Genomic DNA, 27,119 nt, shown 5'->3' with positions numbered 1-27,119 from the left:
AGTATTACAAGAAACCTGACTTTTGCGTCGCTGTTGTATCGAGGTTTCTGCAGACTAGGAAAGGAATACAGGCCCTTGCCAGTGCTTTACTAAGGTAAGTGGACTCAGGGATGAAATTCTGGATGTGAAGCCATCTAGTACTAGACAGTAGCCAGACTGGATAAAAACCAGTGTCCGGAACAAAACCAGATGCCTGGCCACCCTAGCACTCAACTCACATAGATATGTACTCACGCTCATTGGTGTCAGTCACCCTCTTAACCAGTCCAGTTGTGTGCTTTCCCTAATGTAGTCATAGGGCAGATTAGAAGCTCCCCCAGGCTGGATGTGGCCTGTGGGCCATGGTTTGCCCATGTCTGGATTAGAAAGAAATGAACTATACTATTTCATATAAAACTTGATTTTATTTTAATTTCTCAATGAAAAAGACATGACTGTGACTAAAATTCTAAACATCAATTTAAAAGTAAGCTTTCTAGGCATTCAAAACAGATCTCTGTACATTTTCTGTGCCACTTTGTAATCACATTTTACATCGGCTTATTGCTTTAAGAGTCTAGAAAGCTTTACATTATATACAAATGAAGCTCACTGCTTATAAGAGATAAACAAAAGTCCACATTTTTAAAGAAATATATACATTTACCAATTTATTTAATGTTTTTGTAAAAGCAACTTGTCTATAGTTTCTTATTCAAATAGTAATGTACAAAAATTAATGTTTCATTTTAAGTTCCTGCTTTTTTATAAAATAGACAATGTAGAAAAATGTAATCTGCAATTAGGCAAACTGCAAATGATTGTGGCAATGGTTCCATAATGGATTTTAAAGACTTCTCCTCACATAGTCTACTCATCATGTTCCTCATGCATCCTTATTGATTACAGAAACCTAGGAGAAGACAACAAAAAAACAAAATGGATATAAAAGTAAGAAATAAAAAGAACAAAAAAAGGCATGGACAAACAGATCTGTAAGGAGACTTCCACTGGACTTAAACTCAGACAGTGGCTCAATCTGGTGGTACAGAGCTTAAAAAGATTCTGGATGAATGCCGATCAAATTATAGCCACTGTCCTGCCTGGCTGTGTTTTCAAAAATATAGTTAGAATACAATGGGTGTGATTTTAACTCATTCAAAACCTATCCACTTGCACAGAGCCAAAGTCGAGCCTATAATGGCTCTGAATTGCTGTGGGTGTTCACCTGACCTCCTGCTGTAACTTTGACAGGACATCAAGCTTTGGAGAAATGCCATAAATGGCTGGAAGCAGCCACTATTTGAGGGCCTCATCATTTGCTATCATCATCTATTGCTGAGGTTATGGCAGGAAATTGGGACAATCCCTGTGGAAATTCAGGGCCAATGCTCCTGTTTAAGAATGATTCAACTTAACTATAGAAAATTGCAGTATATTGGTAAATCTCTTGTTAATTTGATTACTATGAACTCAGTAGACACAAAATTCTTATTAATTTTGTATTTAACCATTTCATATTGGAATTATTTTAGTTTACTGCAGCTCAATGTAAGTGCAATGAATTTTTCCACTGAACTCTGATATAAATAATTTAAGAAGTGCATGTAATTTATGTGACAAATTTATCATTAGGATAGAATTTCCACTCTAGGCGCAATCAGTGATCTGGCACAAACTACATTCAAATTGAACTAGTTTTGAGAAGTTTTTTTTGTAAGTTTCTGCTCAAATGCAATTGCATATCACTGATTGTTATATCTGCTGTGAACCATCACAATCTGGCAGTGTTTTAAAACAGCATTTGTAAAAAAACACTTTGTATTAAAAAATATTTCTTCACATAGTGAAGAGCAGTAATTTGAGGTAGTTTGATTAATACAGCTGAAAATGGGTTGATCACAAAAAATAAAGGACTTTAATCTGTATGTAGTCCATCATCTGTAATTAACCCAACTTTAAATAACTGGAAGTGACTTTTTAAATTATATAGAACCATTTACTAATTATATTGGGGCATGGCAGCCAATTTCTTAGCAAATAAAAACAAAATGCATTCAAAAGCTTTTAAAACGTTAGTGTCTTTGGACCCAAAAGATCCATCTTATTTTTTACAGCTTCCTCAAAGGCCTGCAAAGGAATGCAATGAGGGGGAACTCCCAATGTTGATTCATTTGTACTGGGAGTGTGGCCAGTTTTGTGGGCAGGGGCAGATTCTAGCATAAAATTTTCCAAACTAGTGCAAAAGATTGCTGAAAACTCCAGTTGCAATGAACGTAATTTGTGCTTAAAATTCCATAAGCTTTTACGCTGGATTCCTGATTTTGGCAAAACACAAACAAGCAGAAACTCCAGGCCCATATTTTTGAATCTATTACTCTCAGCTCTTAATCTGTCCTCTTGAGCATGATTTTACTGACTTCAGTGACCATTTTAGACAATCAAATGAAAGCATTATATGTAGTTTGTTGGAGAAATAAGCGCCATCCTCATTTGTGTGTGCTGTGTTCAATACAGTGATTGGGTGTATCGGTTATGAATCCTGCAATCTCCAACACACTACCATTTTGTCTTGATGAAACCTATCCCCAATAGGCATAAATGCCCACTGTTATTGTCTCTTTGGGAGACATTTTTCATTGTTAAAATGAAGGGTTTTAATATCCCCACTCAATTTTTATCTCAATTGTGGTGAATAGAAATTCTAATGAGGTCAGTTTTTCACTGATGAGTTAGCTCAATATGTATTTGTTAGCCTTAGCAGCAGAATCCTGGCCTATCAGGACCTGCCTGCAATAATGCTGATTTCATGTCACATCCACTCATGTAGTACAGTAGTGATCAAGGACAGTAATAGAGCTCTGTACAGTGGGGAAACTAGAAAATTAAGCTGAGCAGCAAATTTGTACAGTTTGATTAATTGACAAAGCCGTTTCGGGATTTTGAAAGACTGATTTAATATCCATCAAATCAGAGCCGAAGTACTTGTTTTATTTATTTAATCAACCCCTGAGATCTGAAATCAGCAAGAGTCAACAACAGTTCAAGGTTTAAAAACTGTTTTATGTTATCTACTTTTGTAGATTGTATTATAAATTAAGTTTGTATATAAATTTCTTCTAGTATTTGTAATGATCAATATAAAACACTGGGATCTTTGATTTAACATGAAAGAGACTGTAATGTAGAAGTAATCAGTGCACTTGGGGGATTTTTAAACAGTTTAATACACTCACCTGTCTAATGTGCTCCTGAGTTAGTGTTGCTAAGCTGATTAAAATGCCTGTGAGCAGCACAGTTTAGAAGTTCCATGGTAGTTAGTTAGGACGGGACATAGCCCACAGTGGGACCCTCCCCAGCAGTCAGCCCTTTCGCACTAAACATAGCACTGAGTTATTAGATGTAACAATCGCATGACATCAAGAGTGTTTAACTGTTCTGCTGATTAATTAACTCCAACTGAGAGGATGAGGTAATCATTACATAATAACCGCTACATGATTGCAGGGGAGAATTAAAACGAAAAATTGCTGCTTGCTTGCCTCGAATTGCATTAATAAGGGCACAACAAGCAACCATATATTTTAACACAATTTTTAAAAATGAATTTAAAGTGCCATTTTGGGACAGAAAATAAGGACCAGCATAGTCAAGGATAAAACTGTCAATTTTAGCAGTTTGTCCAGTTTTTCTTCCAGTTCTATTGGCTGCTGCTGCCATTTTTTTAGCCACTGAACAACAGTGGAAAGCACCCCCTCTGTTTATATAATTGGATTTTTTCTACAACATCTCAATGAATTAAAAAAAAATCATTTTTCTGTACCTTCTAGGAGAATCCTGGCTTCAGGTTCAATATTAGCGTCTATGAGTTTTTTCCAAAGATTGGAAGGCGTTGCATTGTTCAGTTCCTTATTTTTCCATGTTTGTAACATCTGAAATATTTGTATTGTAGGCTCTGCATTTTTGTCCTTAATTTTCTCAATATCTTGGGACTGCAGATCAAGACAACTAATGGCAAAGACTTGCCAATTACTCCCCAGTTTTGCAGCAAACTGCATTAACTGCTTCTCAGTAATAATGTTATTCTTATTGCATGTTTGTCCATCTGCTGCAAAAAAATGCATTAAAATGAAGTGGCCACAATAGAATCATTTGTAAAGCTTCAATAAGTTGTTAAAAAAGATCTTTATAACTGCATGGCAAATCATGTGTAACTTGCTGGCATTTGACTTCAGGATTAATGCATTATAGATTTGAGTTCATTATCAAAATAAACCAAAGCACTTGGATTCCATACTGTGGAAAAATTATAAAATGTGCCATCGCACCAGATCACAGTAATTAAATATTGCATGTTAGTTCTAACCTTTTCTTTATTGCTGTCAAGCAAAATAAATATACTTCAAATCTGTTGCTACTTTACAAAAGCTTACTGCAAGATTCAGGTCTATGAGTGTTTACAGGGCATTCATTTAACTGTCAAGTTAAGCTGTGAGCACCAGGCCACAGCAAGATGATGAGGGAGAGAGGGATTAGAAAGGTTGGCAGGGTGGTCAGCGGGTAGATTGGAGGCCATAAGGAAGACTGGATGTTGGAGCAGGTGGTAAGGTCAAAAGCCAGAAAGCATACTGGAAGCAAGAAGAGAGATCATGATCTGGATTGGGGGTCATCAAGGTCAGAGGGAAAATAAGAGTCAGGGATTGGTGGATATTAAAGATCAGGGTGTGGGGGTGGTTGCGGGTGGATGTTGGTGGGGTGATCAGGTCGTGGGGGGGAGACCAGAAGCCTTATGGAGGGGAGTGGAGGTCTTGGGGAAGATTAGGATAATTTGAGGTGGATGAGATTGGAAGTATCAGTGGGGGTGGGGATCGGAAGGGTGGTTGGTGGAGGTGATCTGAAGGGCCTCGGAGTGAGGTGGGAAATCTGATCATGGCGGGTGGGTGAAGTGGGTAAACTGGATTTAGCAGGTAAATGGAAAGACACCGAGCTCCTCGATGCATGAGTTCTCGCCTCCTTTTAGCCAATAGTTTTCCTGAGGCCTGAGAAACTCAGCTAGCCAGTGTTAAATTTAATATGTTGCTTAATTATGAGGTACATAGCTGCATTATAATAGTTACATTACCAGCTTGGCTCTTGGGACTAGTCTGGTTGCGTACAGCCCTCCCAAACCCCTATCCTACCTCTGTTAAAACAGGAAGCGAGTTGTTTGGAGATGAGTTGGGTTTGGGATTCAGATTTTAAGCACTTTAGCATCCCAAGCCCACCTGTTTTAGCGGGTTAACACCCCACCTATGATTAAGGATGGAATCTGTCAGCTATGTGCTTTTTTATTGTGCTGCCTTCTCATTTTTACCAAATCACATTTCCCCATCAATTAAAGTGACCAAGAGATTTGCAGTGTTCTTGTTATCCAACTTTCTCCCCTCCTTTCCTAAATGTGTTGACTCAGGTTAAGGAGTGGTTCCACAGACACCAGCTACTCGCCAGCATAGCTTGGCCTAAATAGCCAAGTGGTTATGGTACTGGGCTTGTAACCCCAAGATCAAGAGTTCAAATCTCACAATGGCAAACTATGAAACAATGTAACTTCATCTGAAACAGATGGAAACGTGTTTGTACTCAAAAGAGTTACTCTCCAGCATGTGACCCAAGTAGCCAGTCCTCATGCACAAACTGAAGTCAGTCAGCTGTTCAACTATTGATCACATCCAGGCCCTCTGCTGTCCTCTGCTGACATTCACACACAAATGCTCCAGTAGAGGTCACTGCATAATTATCAAGTGTGGGAAAGCTGATTGATTTTCATCCCTTCTCTAGTTCAATGGTTCTGAACACCCCCTTGTAGCACACCTACCCGAACCTGACAGACATCAAACAATTCAGCACAGAGCAGGGCATCGATCCTGGGGCCATCCTCATCTGTTTCCCTCATGTTTAAATTTGATGTTATAACCTTTGAGGAACTGCTTTGCATCTATTGTGAATTTATGAGGTAAACTGGCAGCTGCAGTAAATGTAGAAGGGCATTCACAGCAAGGTATCAACTTACAACATGCCACAAATATGATTTCTGCTGCCTATTCAAATGGATTTTCTGCAGATTAAAGGCCTGTGCCATTCTTGTCACAGGCTTACAGATAAATCAAATCCAATTGATTACAATAGTGGGAAAGTGTACATCTCCAGCACAATATAGTAGAACTTAGTTTTATATGGGCAGAATCTTCTGGTCAGTGTGCAGGGGTGAGCCCCGCTCGCCAATGCGTAAAATGACATGCGGTGGCTTCGGGCATCCTCCCGATGTCACCGCGCATCATTCCGATCTTCAGTTCTAGAGTTGGCTGCGTGCCCGCCGAACTGTCAAAGGCCTATTAAGGCCATTTATCAACTAATTGAAGTACTTGTCAGGACTGCCCGTCCAACCTTAGGGTTGGCGGGCAGGCGAAGAGCCCAGGCGGCCTTCACATTTTTCATGGCACCTCATCCATGGGCGGGATGAGGTTTCATGAAGGGTTTATAACTTTAATAAATATTTTAATTAAAATTCATAGGCATGTCCCAACTCATGTGACACTGTCCCCCCCCCACCCCCCCTCCCACCCTCCGCCTTCCCAATGCCATGTCCCTTGATCAGGTCTTTGAATGTTGTTCCTCGCCCGCCCCAGGAGACCACAAGTGGCCTACACGGGTTTGCTTGTCACACTCCCTGTGTGGTGACAGGCCTGTCCACCGCTGGGTTAATACAGGAAACAAGAAGAGGCTCTTAAGTGGGCATTCATTTTCCACTTAAGGGTCTCAGTTGGTGGGAGAGCCTGGGGCCTTCTCGCCATGGACTTAATCCACATGCCACCACCCTGTCTGATTAAAGTGATTCCAATGGTTGAAGGGTCAATAACTAGAGGGCATAAATTCAAAGTGACTGACAAAAGAACCAGAGGGGACATGAGGAAATACGTTTTCATGCAGTGGGTAGTTAGGATTTGGAATGCACTGACAGATAGGGAAGTGGATACAGATTCAACAGTAGCCTTCCAAAGGGAATTGGATACATACATGAAAAGAATAAAATGCTGTGATATGAGGAAAGAGTTGAGGAGTTGGACTAACTGGATTGCTCTTTGAAACAAACTGTGCTGTGTTATTCTATGATTCTAGAACATGCTCATAGTGGACAGGCTCTGACAGTAATCAAGAGGTCATAAAATAGTCCCGTCAACTTTTTATTGAGGCAGTTAAATACTTGCCCACATAACAAATTTGACTGTACTTCAAAACTACTTCATTGCCTTGTAAAACATTTTTAGAAATGCTGTGAGCTTAAAAGTCACCATATAAAGCGTAAGCTTAGCAGTCCTTGTCATGATATGTTATTTTACAACTTTCCTCTGTCAAATATTTATAACCTGCATCCAAGGATGATGCACCACTATGTTGAGGTAAATATATACCAACCAAGTGCCAGTGCAAGAGTATTCTATTGGCATAGATCAATGATATGTTGCCCTCTACTGTACATTGCTTTAATTGCACCATATCGGTCCAGAATTTGCTAGGAAAATGCTATAGCAGAGTGAAAACCCCAGCAACTTGTACCAAGAAGGAAATATGCCATGAATTGTAAATGGCCACAAGTTGCTGTACGATTTCTGCCACTCCCTTTGTAACCCTCACAAAATTGGGAGTTCAGCCTCAGCTCCTCTGAGTTTCAAAAAATTGCTAGATTAATGTTTTAGATATGAATTAAATGCACCACGGAAAGCTAGGTATTTAGGACATACAGGGCGGAATTTTAACTGTGGTGCGCCATTCCCGAGAGTGGAATAGGAAGTGGGAGCCACTTCCACCTACTTTCTTTTTGCTGATTCCAATTAAAATTTAAAATGCTGGTGCCGTACGTGGGAAACACATGCGATCACGCAGTGGGGGAAGCTTTACAGTAGTGAAACTTGCTGTCAGTTAGCAATGCAGCAGGTATGGGTGGGCTATAAAAGGGGAGAGGGGGAGGAGGAAGGGGGAGGGGGAGAAGGAGGGGGAGGGGGAGGGGGGGTGTTTGTTTACCTTTGCTTTTTCTACCTTTCTCACCCTGTAAGAATTGGTACTTACTCTACTACAAAGAAAGGAGTTAGCTGTTTGTCAGGTGTGTATCTGGTAAATGGTTAAGGTCTGTTCCAGTCCTAAGGTTTAAAATAGTATACAAATTGGTGGTAAGGTGAATAAAATTTATTTAAAAATCATAAATAGGTGAATAATATAACTAAGTAAATAATTATAACACATTAAGGATGGCAGAATAGGTGATGTGTCAAGGCTGCAGCATGTAGGAACTTGTGGATGCTGGTGTGATCCATAGGCAAACAGGTCTGCAGTAAGTTTTTGCAGCTTGAGGAGCTTTGACTCAGCCATTCAGCTGGAGGCTGAGCTGCAGACACTACATCAGGGAGGGGGCAGGTTTCCTGGATGTTTTGTACCGGGAAGCAGTCACACCACTTAGGATCGAGTTTTCTGATTTGGTAGTGATCAGGGAGAGGAGGGTGTGACTGTGAGTGAGGCAGGCAAGGGGACCCAGAGGGCAGGAGTGTCAGCCTCTGCAATTGTTCAATAGGTTTGAGATTCTCTCTGCTTGTTTGGATGAGAGCAGGGGCTGCAGGGTGGATGAGCAAACTGACCATGGCACCGTGATACAGGAAGCCATTGAAGTCGGGGGAGCAAAAAGGAATGTAGTGGTAGTGGGGGACATTTTAGCGAGGGAGATTGACTCTGTTCTCTGCAGCAAAGAGCTAGAGTCCAGAAGGCTGTGTTGCCTGCCCGGTGCCAGGGTTCGGGACATCTGCTCAGGGCTGGACAGGAACTTGTAGTGGGAGGAGGGGGATCCAGTTGTCATGGTCCATGTAGGTACCAACGACATAGGTAGAACTAGAAAAGTGGTTCTGCGTAGACAGTATGAGCAGTCTATACTAGACCTGGTATTGTGCAATGAGATAGGATTAATTAATGACCTCATAGTGAAGCCTTCCCTAGGTAGCAGTAATGATATTATGATTGAATTTTACATTCAGTTTGAGGTTGAGAAGAATGGATCTAAAACTAGTATTTTAATCTTTAATAATGGCATGAAAGCAGAGCTAGTGAAAGTGAATTGGCAATTTAGGTTAAGGAATAGGTCAATAGAAATGCAGCAGCAGACATTTAAGGGGATATTTCAGAATTCACAGAACAGACACATTCCAACGAGAAAGAAAAATTCCAAGGGGAGGACCCGCCATCCATGGTTAGCTAAAAAAGTTAAAGACAGTACCAAACTTAAAGGAAAAGCATATAATTGTGTAAAGAAGGCAGGTCAGAAAATTCAACAGAATATAAAAAACAGCAAAGAATGACTAAAAGGTTAATAAGGAGGGAAAAATTAGGGTACGAGAGAAAGCTAGCTAGAAATATAAAGACAGATAGTAAAAGTTTCTATATTTATAAAAGAAGAGTTAACAAAATGAGCTTTGGTCCTACAGAAAGTGAGTCTGGGGAGTTAATAATGGAAAATAGGGAGATGGCAAATGAATTGAACAGGTATTTTGCATCAGTCTTCACTATAGAGGATGCAAGTAACATCCCAGAAATAGCTATAAATCAGGAATTGGAAGGGAGGGAGGAATTCAAGAAAATTACAATCACCAGGGAAATAGTACTTAGCAAATTGTTGGAACTGTGGATTGGCAAATCCCTGGGTCCTAATGGACTTCATCCTAAGGTCTTAAAAGAAGTGGCAAGAGAGGCAGTTGATGCTTTGGTTTCAATTTTCCAAAATTCACTCGGTTCCATTAGATTGGAAGATAGCAAATGTAACTCCTTTATTCAAAAAGCGAGGGAGACAGAAAGCAGAAAACTAAAGGCCATTTAGCTTAACATCTGTCATAGGGAAGATGCTAGAATCTATTATTAAAGATGTTATAACAAGGCATTTGGACAAATTCAAGGTAATCAGGCAGAGTCAACATGGCTTTGTGAAAGGGATATCATGTTTATTGGAACTCTTTGAAAAGTAATAGGTGCTGTGGATAAAGGGGACTCTGGTGGATACATTGTACTTAGATTTTCAGAAGGCATTTGATAAGGTGCTGTATCAAAGGTTATTGCAGAAAATAAAAGCTCATGGTGGTGCAGGGGTCACATACTGGCGTGGATAGAAGATTGGGTAGCTCACAGGAAACAGAGTGTAGGCACAAAAGGTTTATTTTCAGGTTGGCAGGATGTGACAACTGGTGTGCCCCAGGGATCAGTGCTGGGGCTTTGACTGTTTACAATTTATATAAATGATTTGGATGAAGGGACTCATGATTTGGTTGCTAAGTTTGATGATGACACAAAAATAGGTAGGAAATTAAGTTGTGAAGAGGACATAAGGAGGCTATAAAAGGATATAGATAGGTTAGGTAAGTGGGCAAAGACCTGGCAAATGGAGTATAACGTCGGAAAATGTGAAGTTGTCCATTTTGATAGGATGCATAAAAAAGAAACATATTACTTAAATGGTGAGAGCTCTGACATGCCGAGGGATCTGGGTGTCCTAGTGCATGAATCGCAAAAGGTTAGTATGCGCTGGTAAAGTCGGGGGGAGGCGGCAGTGCTGCTGTTTCACTGGGTGGGGATGATGAGGTGAGGGGTGCAGGCTGGTCAGCAGCAAGGGTGTTGAGGAGGGCACTCTCACAATGGGTCATTCGGCCTCCAACCCCCTCCTGGCACTGAGTGCGTTTGACACCCCACCCCCAGGAGCTGAGAAGCTGGCCACACGTTTTAGTTGCTATAAAAAGTTGCATGGTGACAGGCCTGCCTGCAGCTAGGCTGATACCAGCGGTAGTGGGATGAGGCCCTTAAATGGTCATTAATTGGCTGTTTAAGGGCCTCAACTGGTGGTGGGGTGGACAGGTTAACCATAGGTCTTCCCGCCCAGAACTTAATTCTGGCAGGGATGGGAAGGTTGTGAAGTTCAGGCTTGCCAGTATCTTGCCTAATTAAATTCCTTTCCTGCCTCCAAGCTTGTCACCAGCAAAAACAGAAGATTCTGCCCAATGCTGTGTTTTTGCGCTCACTCTTTATTGAATGTTCCTGTTAGTGTCCAGTGTTGTACTCGCCACTCTGTGGGACAAGGCTGAACTTGCAGGCTCAGCTGGCCCTCCCTTCTTTGCATTGTAAAGGATATTGTCCAAGTGTAATCTCAGCGGGCTAACTGAAACGTTGTAGGTGAATTCAAAGCCCCGGTTGCACTCTGCCAGCTAACACCCTGAGATGGACCCACATGTGGACAGTACGCCACCGCCCTTTAAGCCTCTCATTTTCGTACCTTGACTGACTCTCACCACCCCAGGACGCCAAGCCTTTTCCACTTCACTCCTCCATGCCCCAACCCAGCTCCACATCTCTCCTCACCACTGAATCACCTTTGTCAGTCCCGAGAAAGCTGTCATTCTAGTCCCCTCCCTTGTTGCCAAACAGTTTAACAAGGAAAACCACTCAGGCACAAAGCTGACTGTACCATCTTAAAGCAAATGTGAACTGGGTGCCAGAGATTCTTGTGTGCCACTGACCTAATCATGAAGGCAGGATGTAATTAGAAAACGTTTTAATATAGTGAGCATTTGTGGAATGCATGGGATTACAAGTTGGAAACCACCACGGGACAATGTGAAGCCCGACCTGCCACAAACACATGACTGAATTAATCTCCAAATCTGAAACTGCCGTCCGGAAAGCGAAATTTCAACTCCCGTCTAATTAAGTCACCACACCCACCACACTTGCCAATCTTGCAGGCCCCAAAAAAATTCATCCCCTCCACACCCACCCAACCCCACCTCACGGCCTCTTCTAGTGACATGATTTAAGTTCCTGCAATGCCACTAAGATATCTAAGCAAAATCACCGAAAATAGGGGTAATAGGTGAAAGTACATGAAAGTACATCCCAAGTTTAAGGTACTCTCAGGGGTTCTGATGAATTGACAAGTGGAGTTCCTGTAGTTTAGAAACTGATATCATGATGATTGTAGTCCCATAAATTGGCTATGACATGACATACCATCTTCTTGCACACATTACGTTTAATTCCATTGAATAATTTGAAGTACCGTACTTGTATCATTCCATCGTAGCCTTTTGGAACTGTTCTCTTCCAGAAAGCAGTCACTGCTTGATTTCCTTCTCCTGTTTTCTTAAGGACAAAGAATTATTCACTAACACTTGACTGACAAGTTTATTTTTCACAAGAACACAACAGCAACATGACTTTTTATAGTGCCTTTAATGTAGTAAAACATCCTAAGGCGCTTTTCAGGACTGTTCCCAAATTTGACACAAGATAAATATAAATGAGGCTCATGTAGCATAAGGGGTTAATTCTAACTGTGTAAGATGAACTGATGCAATGTCATGTGGTTTGCTCTCTCTTACAGCATTGTGTAAGGTGCAGTCAACACAGTAAGGTGTTTCGCAATAAAGCTTCTGTTTTCCATACCTCAGCAGAGTCTGTAAATATTCTGTATAAGTCTAACAATATAAAGAATATTATAGTTCACATTAGGTTATTCAACTCATGAGACCCTATAGGCTGCTCTCAAAGCATGTAACTCTTTTCATATAATTTCAGGGTACTTGCCTCCAATACATTACTTAGAAGTCTAATCTATTCATCAATCACTCTTTAAGTGCTGTTTAGTAGTTTGCACCAGTGGTTCATTGTCCTCTTCCCGTTGTTCAGTTTAAAGTTGTATCCTAAATCTACCTTTCCTATACCATGTACTATACACCTCTGTAAGATTTCTCAGTTGCCCCAAGACATGGTCTGACCGCAGTTTGAGAATGACAACTTCTGACTGGTGCTATATACTTCAGTATCTATTTACAAAGTTAATTTCTGCTCCAGTAAGTGAATCTGTTGTTTATGAAAACAATAGATTTCTTTCAACATCATCCTTAACCATTTTAACACTGTTAATAAGGTACTTAAGTCAACCTTTTTCTTCCTATTTGCAGTACTTTACAGTTCTGTCTATTATTGCTCTGTCCATTTACATGTTTTGTCCAAGTCATTTTTTAAAATTCCCCCTCCTTGTTTGGTATCCTTGTGAAACTCACCAGTTTGAATTGTGTTTCTAAATTCAAGTCATTAACTTAGAAATAGTCTGATCTAACGGGTGATATTTAGGATAATCAATGAGATATCCCACTGTGTTTCCGCCACCCTAACGTCATTCCCCTTTCCAATCTTTCACCCAATTTCTTACCCATTCTCAGGTGTTTAAGTTTAAATAACATCCACTTTTAACATCAGTAAAACATTAGGAAATAACAAGCTCAGTAATAAAGAATAAGCAGAGCTCACTTAAATCTGTGCGACTCCTCCAATGGTACTTCAGGAATATTCATTAAAAAGATGAGCTAGAAAATGTAGTTAGGGAAAATAGTCCGTGATTTAATTTTGCATCAAACTAGTGTGATTGGCAGGTTGATGTGGCAGAAGCAACTCTTTATTTATCCAGTTCCAAAATACTACTTCTAGCTTCTGCTTTGCATATCAGTGAGAAAGGCAGATAATCTTATGTTATTCTGGAAAATAAATTATGTTGGACCATCCAGCCGGCCAGTTTTCCTTCAATTTGGTAATCAATACAGATTAGTTTACCATACATCCTCTTTTAGCTTTTTACCCAAAGATGCTGTAACATCTTTCCTTAGTCTGTTTCTCTCTTTTAAAGGCAATGAGTGGAATCGTCCTAGATATGCACCAAGTGTGGTAGCAAGCGGGAAAAAAAGACGTTTTACCCGCTGGCCGCAATGGTGGTTTTCATACTGTATTGTCCCACACTCGGCATGTCTCGCCTCATTAATAATGCATTCACGGGGAACATGCCGGATCACTGGCAGGCGGGCTAGGATTTGCCTGCCACACAGTGGCCACAGTGCTTCATTGCTCCAGGTGCCATATTTAAAGCTCACCAAAGCGCAGCCTACTTCATGTCTCCAGATCAGGACTGCTCTGGGCAACAGAAGGCCCCAAAAGCAAAGATGGCAGCCCTCAAATTTAGTGACACCTCTCTGGGGCACCTGCTGGACGCAGTGGAAGGCTGCTGTGATGTCCTCTACCCCCACTTTGGCCACAGGAGGTACACCAGAGTCACCAATCCAGCCTGGGAGGTGATGGCAGCAGTGGTCAGCACCACCGGAGCACAGGGGAGGTCAGCCATTCAGTGCAGGAAGAGGATGCATGATCTCATCCACTCCGCCAGGGTATGTCAACCACCTCATCACTCTCAACTTACACATTCACAAACCCATCACACATCCACAGGGATCTTACACAAGGGACAACACCACTAACTCTCACACACACCCTCACATCTCCATCAGACTCATATCCTCTGGAGCTCGCATCCTCATCCCATCCATGGCTCCACTCACCATTCAAACATTCCATCCAATGCCATGTGTCCTGCTCTCACTCTCTCCATCTGCTTTCATGAAGGAGAAGCTGGCTCAAAGCAGCAGGGAGAGGTCTCTGACCAGGGCTGGAGTGGCCCACATTAGGCCCCTCACTTACTTTGAGGAGCATGCCATCGCGCTGACTGGTGAGGACGTGGACCTTGTGTGCGGCAACAGTGAGGTCGGCGGCGAACACCCACATGAGGATCCTACACCACATCATCCCTCTCTCAACGCAGCTGTGAGTGCTCTCTCTCTCTCCTGCTTTTGACTTTGCTGTCATGCACTAATTATCTCTAATATTATATAAAAGCAAAATACTGCAGATGCTGGAAATTGGAAATAAAAACAGTAAATGCTGGAAAAACTCAGCAGGTCTGACAGCATCTGTGGAGAGAAAAACAGAGTTAACATTTTGAGTCCATATGACCCTTCTTCAGAGCTACAGAGAAGTAAAAATGTGATTAAATATATACTGTTTTAAGGAGGCTGGAGCAGGTGAAACTAGGTAGAAGGCCAGTGAGAGGTGGGGACAAAGGAGAGATTGACAAAGATGTCATGAACTAAAGGACAAAGGGAGTGTTAATGGTAGTGGTGAGGGCTAAAAAGGGTGCTGATAATGACAAAGGTAGAGCAGAATGTGATAATAGCAGAATAGGTGTAAGCACTCTGAAAAGAACAACATGGACAAGTAACAGGTGGCCCTTGTGAGGGTGGGGGTGGCGGGGGAAATAAAAAGGATCAAAAATGGGATAAAAAAGGAGAATAAAAAGGGGGATAAAACAATGAATAAATGAATAAAAATAAAAATGAATAAAAATAAGTGTATAAAAAATAAAAATGAATTTTGAAAAAAGGGGAGTGGATGGAGGAGAGAGTTCATTATCTAAAATTGTTGAACTCAATATTTCAGTCTGGAAGGCTGTAAAGTGCCTGGTCGGATGATGAGGTGCTGTTCCTCCAGTTTGCGTTGAGCTTCACTAGAACATTGTAGCAGGCCAAGGACGGACATGTAGGCATGAGAGCAGGGTGGAGTGCTGAAGTGGTAAGCCACAGGAAGGTCTGGGTCATGCTTGCGGACAGACCGAAGGTGCTCGAGAAAGGGGTCACCCAGTCTGCGTTTGGCCTCTCCCTCTTCTCCATTGGGAGCAGTGAATACTGTAGGCTAAATTGAAGGAGGTGCAAGTGAAGGGCTGCTTCATCTTAAAGAAGTGTTTGGGTCCTTGGATGGTGAGGAGGCAGGAGGTAAAGGGGCAGGTGTTGCACCTTCTGCAATTGCATGGGAAGGGGATAAGGTGTTGGGGTGATGGAGGAGTAGACTACGGTGTCCCCGAAGGAAAGGTCCCTACGGAATGCTGACAGGGGGTTGGCAGGGGGGGTGAAGGGAAGATATGTTTGGTAGTGGCACCATGCTGGAGTTGGCGGAAATGATGGAGGATGATTCTTTGAATGAGGAGGCTGGTGGGGTGAAAAGTGAGAACAAGGGGGGGACCCTATCACGGTTTTGGGAGGGAGAGGAAGGTGTGAGGGCAGAGGAGCAGGAGATGGGTCGGACATGGTTGAGGGTCCTGTCAACCACCGTGGGTGGAAAACCTTGGTTAAGGAAGAAGGAAGATATGTCAGAAGCACTGTTTTGGAAAGAGGCATCATCAGAACAAATGTGACACAGGCGAAGAAACTGAGAGAATGGGATTGAGTCCTTACAGGAAACAGGGTGTGAGGAGCTGTAGTCGAGGTAGCTATGGGAGTCACTGGGCTTTTAATGAATATTGGTGGACAATCTATCACCAGAAATGGAGACAGAGGTCAAGGAAGGAGAGCGAAGTGTCGGAGATGGACCATGTAAAGGTGATAGAGGGGTGGAAATTGGGCGCAATTTATCTCTACTTTGGTTCGCAGGAAGCTCTGCCAAGTGACCGACACCCTCAGCCAGCCATTCCCTCAGCCCCATCCAGGTCCTCATCTCCAGCCAAGAGGACACCTCCTCCATTGAAGAACTGGAAATAAGCAGCCTGGAAGATGCATCACAGTGCTTACCCACACCCTCCACCAGCACAGAGACACAGCTCGGTGGGACCTAGATCTAGAACAGGCTCGGTTCACAATCTGGTGGTCACCACATGGACACGTGTCTGCAGCAGGAGGAGGCAGGTTCAGCCACTCGGAGGATTGCTGGGGAAGAGGTGCCATGAGGTCCGAATCAGATGATGAGCCTCTGGATTTGGCCTTCCAGCTCATCGCATAGAGTGAGCAGAAGGCGGGGGAACATCACGCAGAGCTGGTGGAAACCCTCAACAGAGTGGCATGCGAGTTGGAGAATGTGTCTGCCTGCTCTCTGATGAAGTGGTGCCCAAATGTGTGCATATGGAGGTCTCCATGGGAAGGATGGCAGATGCCATGGATACCTTGGTCCAGAAGAACGCGGAGATGTGCGTAGACCTGCACTCCTTTGTGGCAGCCATGAGTCAGTTCCTACAAGGCAACGTGAGAGGGGAACAGGGCACCGTGACATCCCTCCAGGTGTTCCTTCCCCCTAAGGAGTTAGTCCAGGGCCCATGGGCATGCGAAGGGAGGACACCCCTGGGTCATCCACTCAGGAATCTCAAAGGCTGTCCTCTCCCTCTGATTTCCCTTTGCCCATGACCCCCTCAAACTTGTCCTTTGTCAGCGCAGAGGGAGCAGCTGACCCACAGGAGGACAGCTGAAGCAAGTCGGGCCCTTAAGATCTCGGCTCTCCAGAGCACGGATGCCGAAGTCATTGGAAGCAACAGGGCCAACCATTGCACAGGCTGTCTCCACCCCTGCTGTGGATGTCAGGGCAGCACCTAGAAGAAGTGGCAGGCCTAGAAAAGTTAAGAAATGCTGATCACGAGTGGTTGCACGGGTGAACACATTTTGTCACTATACAAAGTGAAAATATATTCACTTTTACTAAATAATGTGTAATGTTGTCTTTCAGCTTCATTTACAGGCTATACAACCCCCCACCCCCTACCCCCCTAGCAGTTCAGCTGCACGCAGTGATTCTGGAGGGAGAAGTGCATGAGTGGCAGGACCTTTCAGGGCCTAGAGCAAGCAGAACCGTAATCCATCGCACTCATCTCACTGCCCTGAGCATTTTCAACCCTGCCTGCTGGGTTTTCTTTCAGCTGACTGTCTCACTTAACCGGACCGCCGCCCACCCACTGACCACACTCCCCTGCAGCACCTATGCCTGTCCAACATGAGGCTCCGCCCACTTTCAATTTCGACAACCATGGTAGTTGTTAAGTTTCTGATCAGCTCCCCCATCCTTTCCCCTCCCCCAATCACCAATGTCCTTTTTCCCATCATTGTTGAACCCCCCTGGCATCACCTTTTACCTCCCACCGTCACCTACCAACCAAAACCTTTCTCTTTCCAGGATGTGCAGGTGAATGTGCACGTTCCCTACCTTCCTGAAAATCACACCCCATCCATACTGACTTCCCCAACCTTCTTCCCAGCTTCAGGGTCTGTGTCTGCCTCCAAGTACCTACCAACCACCCTCTCCATCCCTTCTGCTGCTACTGCCGCACATTCACCCTCCTGGCTCACTCTGCCCCCTCTCATACTCACAATTCCCTCCTACCATGCCCACTGTCAGTTTGTTACCCAGGAGGCAGTAATTGACTCCACAGGCCCCTTCATTAATCTTTCACCTGGGCATTTATTCCCTCCCCACTTACTCCCTCCTCCCTTAATTACTCCCTCCTCCAACCTTACCCCTTACCACCCCCCCACAGATTTCCTTCCTCACCAGCTCTGATCTCCTCCCCCGCCTCCGATCTCCTTCCTTTACACCTACTTCCCCACTTGCTGCATTCTCCCCTGTTACACCCTCCTTCCCCCGTACTCCCTCCTCCTCGCCCCATCTCACTCTGACATTTCCGTCTCACCCCCACTCCCCGATCATTCGTAGTAGCTCATGGCTAAGACTATGATGTTCCAAAGCAGACCCGTGACATTCCACCTTCCGTGAGCTGCTTCATGGCAGAACCATGGCCATGAAAATCCACCCAGCGATGCACGTGTTCCTCCAGGGTCCAGTTGCTGTAGGGATCCAGCATCTTATGCTCCTCAGATGCCCATGATCTGAGCAAGGCCCTAACAATAAGGCCTGACTTCTGTATGTCACACTTGTCCAGACGTGTTCTGGGCCAGCATGTTTTCCCACCAGCGTAACGGTAAATCTGGCCTGAGGGGAAGATTCCGGTCAGGCCTTACTTTGCACTCCATCAGTGGGATGAAAAGTGGGTTCACGCCAGCCTTCAACAGGATTGGCAATCTGCCTCGGAAGATCCTGCTGTGCTTTTATGCTGGCGAGAAACCGATTTTTGGTCTTCTTGCCATACTGCGCCCTCCCTCACCCACCATGACGTCTGATGCCAATGGGGCAGGAAAATTCCAGCCAATGCCTCTTACTGAGGTACAATTCTATAGGTACCAACAGCCCTCATTATTTATCCAAGTTACCATACACCATACATCAGCATTGAAAAGGAGTGTTGGTAAAATATCCAAGCCAAGCCCCAACCTGATATGTACAGAGGCACTTGTCAGCAGACATTGGTAGATAGCCATCAAGAGTAGGTTGATGTTGGGACCTTTTGTAGCATCCTTATCCCTGTCCCTAGCTAGGACAAATATTTTATCGTGTTATGAATTCTTCCCTTTGAATTATCTAAAATGCTTGCTTGGAGGCAAGTCTATGAAATTCACATCTTCTCAACACCCTGCTTCCTTTACAGCAATTTATCTTCAATCTCTTATGCAGATGTGCATCTTTTTATTGCAGCAGAACTCCGTTGTACTTATGATTATGATTTTTTTAACAGGCCTTAAAGAACCTATACCAAATCAATGGCCTTTTTAAGTCCAGCATTCTTTACATCTTGCTTAAGAAAATACCATAATAAAAACTTACTGTTAATGTCTCTTGATTTTCCTTGGTCATTCTGTTCATGGTTTGCCCAGTCACCTGAAATGTTAATTTAAAACATAAAGATATTTTCAGATTGAAGAAGAGAGGTTACATCTGAAGTAAGATAGTGTAATTAGCAAATTTAAAAGACAAGACTTAAAAGACGAAAGATGCAAAGTATGATATAAAAGCACAAAGAATAATTCAGAATTCAATTTATTATTTTTATGAAATTCAATGATGCACTATATATGTGAAGATTAGGCCTGCATCCCAGTAAATCTACTCCAGGACTTGTACTGTGAGGTCCTGATACAGAATGTACTATCGTTAAAATCTCTACTTGCAAAAGGTGTCTGTCTAATGTTCTTTTTTGTGAGAAATTTAGGAAATAGGCCCAGGCCGTTGGTGAAAAACTTCATCAAAGTAGAGAAGAGTAAAATAGGTGAGATTAATCAAACAATATTGATTTCGTAAAATTATTCTTTGTTTAAATAAAAACAAGATTGAATGAGGACTGCTGGATGGAAAGCATTGCATAATGGTGAGGCTGTTGGGAAAAAATAGGTTGGGTTAGGAGACAGTGTAATGGGTCTTGATTCCCTCAGAGTGAGGAAGCAGAGAAAAAGAAGAATGTTTAGAAGGAGAAAAGAGAAGAGTTGAGAGGAGTATGCCTATATATAAATATATATATATATATATAGAGAGAGAGAGAGTATGCCTATTGAGAAAATAGGTGGAGACAAAAAAACCATTGCAAAGTAAGAGGTTGCAAATTAGAAGGGATGCTTAAGTGACATAGTAATCACGATACAGACATGAAAGTTTCATGTTTGGTTAATCTCATTATCCAGCAGAATTTTGTTAGGCGTTTCGTGGCTGAGTTGGTATGTGGAGCAAACTGCAGTAGCTCACAATTCCACTTCAGTGAGAGGGAAAAGTGGCAGTGCCCAACACGCTCAATAAAAATAAAATCTCTCCAGATGATCACAGAAATCAGAATTTGGGCAGTAGACATGAAGAACTACGTGCTGTGTTTTGTTTATGTCTGTTAAATGTGGGTGAATGAATCTGGTTTCTTCGATATCTCAAAAGGAAACAATGATAATTCAAATTAATTGGACAACCAAAATGTCAGATATCATTGCACTAATGAAAATGAAACATACAAGCCTGCAACATTCAGGTAGCAAAAAGTGAATAGCTGTGAAAGGCTCTCTGACACTTCATATAGCATTAGCAATCATGGAGGTTTAAATCAACCCAGAAAATAGTTGCAAATTAAACACAGTAAACAAGTTCAGTTTAAAAGTATTTAATAATGATTACATATTCTGGAAATACTTACACTCCCGCAGTTTTGAGGTCCACATTGTTTCACCTGAATCTATGTCCTTCAGCGTTAGTTGAAGGTCTTCTGCTTGTTCCAAAAATACTTCAAAGTAACTTTTACATTTAAGAGGTGTCATGTCTATGAATTCAATGTCCTATTAAAATAAAAAAAGAAATTTACCGATCCTTCCATTGAAAAATAACGTTGCAGCATTTAATTGTTAAACAGTACATGCATTTCTAAGTCGGTACACACGAATGCACACAAGTTCTATTGTACAAAGCCCTCACTTAACCATTGCAGGGGACAAATATTTCCCCACAAAATTATAAGCATGTTCTTTATGAACAGACTTATGAGGTAATTGCACAGGACACGAAAGAAATCTTGATCCAAGATCAGAAATATTAGCATTTGGTTGAAATTCCCAAATCTTGAACACTCCACCTATTTGGGAAGAAAGGGGATAATAATTCCCATAGACAGGTTATTCAGATATTCCAGACTAGTTCAGGCATCAGAAAGTCATCAGACGTTTGACTGTTGGAGGGTGAGAAATAGATTGCTGCTGCAGGATCTAAAGGTTTGAAGTAGTATAAAGATTTAGGCATCATCCAATTTGTTTATGCTGCTGCTAAGCAAGTTACTTTGCTAGAAATGTCTTTGAGATTTGCTGCTAGACGGAGGTATATGCACCTTTGATGTAACTAGGCAAGTGCTGCTGAAGAAAGTCAGTCGGATGTGTAAAAGTTTTATTAGAACAGAGTGATGCACAAGGAGTGATGCTTAGTGACAGTGGAAGGAGATTGCAAAGGTAATGAGTGCAACAGCAACATTCCCTGCATGTTCACAGTGCCAGAAAGAGTTTAATGGCCCTACTAAGACAAAATAAGAGGCACATTTTGTCATAATGCAATATAGTAATGCTGCCAACCATTTTCAAAGATCCCTTTCTCTAAAGCTCTAAAAGTGTTGGAATTGCTTATAACCAATTTCTAAAAGTTGCAGTGTCGTCAGCCTTCACCCTGTAAATTTTCCATCACTCGCTTCCTCATATTCATTCACCACAAAAAGATTACCTCCTGTAATATGTAACTGCCAATTGCATCCATTTCTCATTCTACCCATTATGAGCTGCATTCTGAGAACTGTATATCGAAATGGTAACCATGTGGCCTTTTTTTTCCTCTTTTTTCAAGGACTGGCTAGCATGTTGTTGTGAGGGCTTTACTTTGAATCTGGTTCTTTTGTAGCCAACCTGGAAATGCTTGTATTTAAACGGGAAGGGTTCCATCCCTTTGCACTATCTACACATCTGGGCAGTTGAGAAGTTATCAGGGCCTCCCTCAATCCGGTTTGTCTCTCCCTGGTCATGGTACAGGTACCCTTCTTTTTTAAAGAACAGGCAAGACACACAAGCAGAATCTTCCCAGTCCCATGGAATCAGAAAAAATATTTTGAAATGAGGGGGTTGGATTGGTGGGCTGATCCGTTCCTGCCTCTGGCTGATTTTGCTGGAGGTGGAGTGAAATTGACAATGGCTACCCACTGGGCAGTGGCATCTTCCCAGAGGTGGTCAGGCTCCTTGCTGAGTTCGAAGTCCAGCAGCTGCTTATAGCAGCTTGCCGGCAGCTGGTCAGTGGGTCCCGCAAGGCCTCTTTTAGTTAAAAGCAAAATACAGCGGATGCTGGAAATCTGAAACAAAAACAGAAAATGCTGGAAAAACTCAGCAGGTCTAACAGCATCTGTAGTGAAAAAAAAAGTTAACATTTCGAATCCTTATGATTCTTAAAGTCATATGGACTCGAAACGTTAACTCTGTTTTTTTTTCTCCACAGATGCTGTTAGACCTGCTGAGTTTTTCCAGCATTTTCTGTTTTTGCCTCTTTTAGTTCCCTCTCCCCATCAGAAATGTGGGGATTGTGGGTCACAGTTGCAGCTGCAGGCCAAGCTTTCGGTTGGGGGACGTGGGGTCGTTGGCTTGGCAGATGTGGCCTATGTTTATTTTATAAAATCACTGATCTCTGCAGAGGGTGCCTCAGGGTGGACCTGGAAACGGTCCTGATCAACAATTAGTTTTAAAGATGATAAGATTCCATCCATAGTTTTCAGTATTTGGAAGAACACAGAGATGTATCAAGCCAGACAACATTTGACCTTGTGGGAATGTATGACTTCATAAAGTGCAGTAGATTCAGATGTCCACCTGACTTGGTGCCCCAACATGCAAGTTATTTGTAATTTTAGAAGCTTTCTGAAGTGCCTGTTACAAAATTCATGCTGAAGCATTATAGAAATGGAAGTGTGGGTGTGTGAAGTCCTGCCTTCATTTTCTGCAATTGCCTTTAACTGGAGCCAAAGTAAGCAGCAAGTTAAACTTAAAGTGGAGCAGCAACCCTTTAAAGCTGCTGCTATCATGATTTCCCACCCTTTCCATTTGTGCACTACCCGTACTTGTGCTAAATGTGCAGGAAGTATACTCAAATTCTGTCAAAGATTTGACCTTCTTCAATTCAGTTCCCCTGGACTTGCCCAATAGAATGCAGGAACACAATACTCCCAGCTCCATTTTTCTTATGATTATTTGATTGGTTTTACCTGTTCGCTTGTTACAGCTGAACTTGAACTATAAATTTTATCCCAGATCAGTTTGATCTAAAAGGTTTTTTGTGCATTTTTAAAAGCAATCACAGTGATTTTCTGCTTTTTTTATTTTTAATTCAGGCTTAAGTGGCTGTATGGCCCTACTTCTGCACCTATTTCCACTCTTATGATAATCCTCTGGGAGCTCTGTATTTCCCAAAAAATATTAGTAAGATGGTTAACCATGATGAACTACAACTTAGCCTGAGTCTTTCCTCATCCAATGCCCACTTTTATCATGTGCTTCTAGATAGCAATCAGGTGTTTCCCTTCCGTAACTTGTAATTTATAGAGCAACTACGCTTGGCTTAAATAGCCAAGTGGTTATGGTACTGGGTTTGTAACCCCAAGATCAAGAGTTCAAATCTCACAATGGCAAACTATGAAACAATGTAACTTCATCTGAAACAGATGGAAACGTGTTTGTACTCGAAAGAGTTACTACCATCCACGCTGAAACCATTTATTCATTGTTTTATCCCTACCTTTTATCCTATTTTCCATCTTTTTTCCTTACCACCGTCCCCTCCCCCCACCCCCACTTGTTCATGTTGTTCTTTTCAGAGTGCTTACATTCTGCTTTCTTACCTTAAAGCCATTATCAGCACCTTCTTTAGCCCTTACCACTGCCATTAACACCCCCTTTGTCCTTTTGTTCATGAAAGCTTTGTCAATCTCTCCCTTGCCCCCACCTATCGATGGCCTGCTATCCAGCTTCACCCGCTCCAGCCCCCTTAAACAGTATAAATTTCATCACATTTTACTTCTCTTCAGCTCGGAAGAAAAGTCATATCGACTCAAAACATTAATTCTGTTTTTCTCTCCACAGATGCTGTTAAACATGCTGAGTTTTTCCAGCATTTTCTGTTTTTGTTTGAAATCAGCCAACAGTCATGGTATTTGCTGTCAGAATGTGGATGATGCTGGCAAGGTTGCACTTATTGCATTCTTAGTTGCCGAGTGGTGGTGGTGCGATAGCAATTATTTTTATAATTGAATGGCTTGTTGGGTCATTTCAGAAGGTACTAACAGTCAAGTACATGGCATGAAACTAGAGTTATAGATGGGCTAATCCAGGTAGGAATGGCAGGTTACCAATGGGTTTTTACAACAATTCAATAGTTTTTAATAGGTATTTTTCTGGTGCACACCCACAGATTATTGAATACTGTTCCACAAATTGGAATGGTGGGATGTGAACTCACAACATCTGGGTTGCTAGTTCACTATGATAACCATTGCACTGTTGTGCCAGTATCAAAAGCAGCATCTTGTAAATCTTTATGGCTCAGCAATTCATTGGATAGATTTGCTGAGCCATCAAGGGAAGTTTCCCCACTCATTCTTAAAATGTTGGCCCATTTATAAGCTGCACATAATATCGAATTATAGAGAAAAGTGATGATTTTTATAACCTGCAAAAGTATTGATCTTTGCTTGTACATTATCAAATAATAAAATGTCTAATGTACATAATGCTGATGGATTATCTGTAATGAGCCATGCCTCAGTGGTTGTGCTCTCATTTCTGAGTCAAATGGTTATGGATCCAGGACCTGACATATGCTCCAGGCTGACAGTCCAGTTCAATACTTAGAAAGTATTGCACTCTCAGAGGTACTGAAGCCCTATCTGCCCGTTCCTGTGGTCATTGAAGCTCTCAAGACGCTATTCAAAGAAGAGCAAAATAGCTGCCACACCTCCCTGCTTTACAAGAAGTGACCACACTTCAAAAGTAATACATTTCCTATGAACAGCTTTGGGGTGTCCTGAGGTAATGAAAGACACTAATTATTTTCTTCTTATTCTCTTTATTTTCTTTGCCAAAACAAGATAGTACTTTTCCAAAACTGTAGCAGTTGCGATTAACAAATTAGTATGATTACAGCCACTGCAAACATTGGACTGTAGCCTAAATTTAGATTGTTAAGTGCCACTGTAGGTCCCACCATATTTAGTAGATTCCAAGAGTCAACTATAGCTTATCAGATCTAAGAGGGTTTTTAGGACAATGGAAAATGACAAGGATTTTGGCATAATTTTTTAGGTCCTAATTCTGGAAAATGTCATCACCTCGAAATGTTTTTTTAAGTGTATTTCTATAATATATATAATATATATAGAAAACTTTGCATGTAAGCAGCAGAAATAAATCAATAATTGTTTACTCCAACATACCCCAGGAATTATCTCAGCTTGAGGGTCACTCAGGAGTCGATATATTTTGCCAATAATCAGCTTTTTGTGACATGGAGTAGGTTTATCAATTTTTACAGATTTCTGTTTCGAATGTTTTTCAGCCTTTGTGATATCCTAAAAGTGAACAAGCACATTCATATACAAATCTGTTTATTTAATTAACCTTTCATTTGTGCCAACAATTAACTAAAAAACCCATTCAAACATTAACAAAATAATACTTGTACAAGGTGCAACTATGACAAAAAAGAAGCCATAATTGTAATTAAAATGAGTACAGACAGAATAGTTCTTACCTTAATAACAGAGTCATTGTTTGCTGCCATATATACATGAAATAATAAGGACTGGAGGTTGTTAATGACTTTGTAAATCAGCACAACCCCGTGATGTTGAATGCCCTCAGAAGAGGTCTGAAAAATTGGCCCAACTGGTGACAAGGAGCTGACTTTCCACTGAACATGTGTTGTTGAATGATCAGTAGTTGGCTCTATTTCGGGTTTCTTGTTCTTTATGTGTAAAATTCCAAATTGTAAATCAGACAAATGATCTGTAGGATGAGACACAAATTTGTAAAGGTAAACACTTGCTTAAAATATTTGTGAAATCATTTTGTGAGTATAGCCCTGAAATCGACTCTAATAAAGCGACTCCATGCCAGGTCCTGGTGACAATTAGAAGCAACAAGAAGTTAAGATCCTTCCAAGCTTCAGAGTTTTTAGAGATCTTACAAACAGGCTGCTGGCTTTGCTCTCCTCATCAATGAACAGTATAGGGAACATAAAGGAGAGAAAAAAATGAAACGATTTTTCTTTATGGAGTGAGGAAAGAAAAATAAAATAAAGTTGCTTTAAAATTCTACCATCATTATAAGTCCAACTGACAACAGGGAAATGAGTGAGGACAATGAACACACACACTCACAGGTTGTGAATTGCTGTGTCTGATCTACAGAGTATTAACATTGCAACAGAGTTCATTATGCCACCTAGTGGACGATGGTGTGAAGATCAACAACAAAGGGCAAGAAAATTACGAAATTATAATTATCTGCAAAAGGAAAACCCTTACCTGCCAAGCAGAGGGAATGAGGGAAGTAAATGCTCTTTAGTAAGGCTGGATCACTCTTCACATCAAACAGTGGGCCACAAAGTTTCCAATCTTTCCCCAGAAATGTGTCATATTTATACCAAGACAGAATTGAGTAAATTATGTCAGCTTTGTCTGTCACTTCAAATACTAGACCAGTCGCAACACACTGATAGGTTCCTTCATGATCCAACTTCAAACTGTATATTAAAAAGATAAAATAACACAATTAATTAAAATTGATCTGAGACAGACCAGTGCACTAATTATATTTACAAAGTACTGGAAAAATACCTACCAAAAACGTTCCTTTGAAATCTGTCTAGGTGTTACTTGTTCAAAATTTTGATTCTGTTATTTAAAAAAAAAAGTCTGAATGGAATTGATTACAATATTTTAGATGCCTGTCTGTCCTTACTACATTTATACCACAATATATTGTGCGCCTCATTATTTCTTGCCTGCAAAA

At 41.7% G+C, this 27,119-nt stretch overlaps 1 protein-coding gene across 3 annotated transcripts in view; it reads right to left on the bottom strand.

Annotated features, from left to right (window-relative positions):
• Nucleotides 1-384: 384 nt before the first annotated feature.
• The window catches only part of si:dkeyp-97b10.3 (NACHT, LRR and PYD domains-containing protein 1a), an 82,288-nt gene continuing 55,553 nt past the window's right edge, over nucleotides 385-27,119 (bottom strand). Inside the window, exons 10-18 of one of the 3 annotated variants that reach the window (XM_041209221.1) lie at nucleotides 26,949-27,001; nucleotides 26,633-26,850; nucleotides 25,858-26,111; nucleotides 25,541-25,675; nucleotides 20,735-20,873; nucleotides 19,390-19,443; nucleotides 12,100-12,177; nucleotides 3,803-4,087; nucleotides 385-892 (exon numbers count right to left, since the gene is read on the bottom strand). In XM_041209221.1, coding sequence (XP_041065155.1) covers nucleotides 876-892; nucleotides 3,803-4,087; nucleotides 12,100-12,177; nucleotides 19,390-19,443; nucleotides 20,735-20,873; nucleotides 25,541-25,675; nucleotides 25,858-26,111; nucleotides 26,633-26,850; nucleotides 26,949-27,001 — 1,233 coding nt within the window. In that variant the 3' untranslated portion in view covers nucleotides 385-875. Of the gene's footprint in view, nucleotides 893-3,802; nucleotides 4,088-12,099; nucleotides 12,178-13,347; nucleotides 13,404-19,389; nucleotides 19,444-20,734; nucleotides 20,874-25,540; nucleotides 25,676-25,857; nucleotides 26,112-26,632; nucleotides 26,851-26,948; nucleotides 27,002-27,119 lie in introns of those variants that run through there. The other 2 variants (XM_041209231.1, XM_041209239.1) reach the window with 2 other exon arrangements.

Source organism: Carcharodon carcharias, chromosome 2 (assembly GCF_017639515.1).
Source record: "Carcharodon carcharias isolate sCarCar2 chromosome 2, sCarCar2.pri, whole genome shotgun sequence".
Classification (NCBI taxonomy): domain Eukaryota; kingdom Metazoa; phylum Chordata; class Chondrichthyes; order Lamniformes; family Lamnidae; genus Carcharodon; species Carcharodon carcharias.
This window is presented reverse-complemented; position numbering and strand designations above follow the sequence as displayed.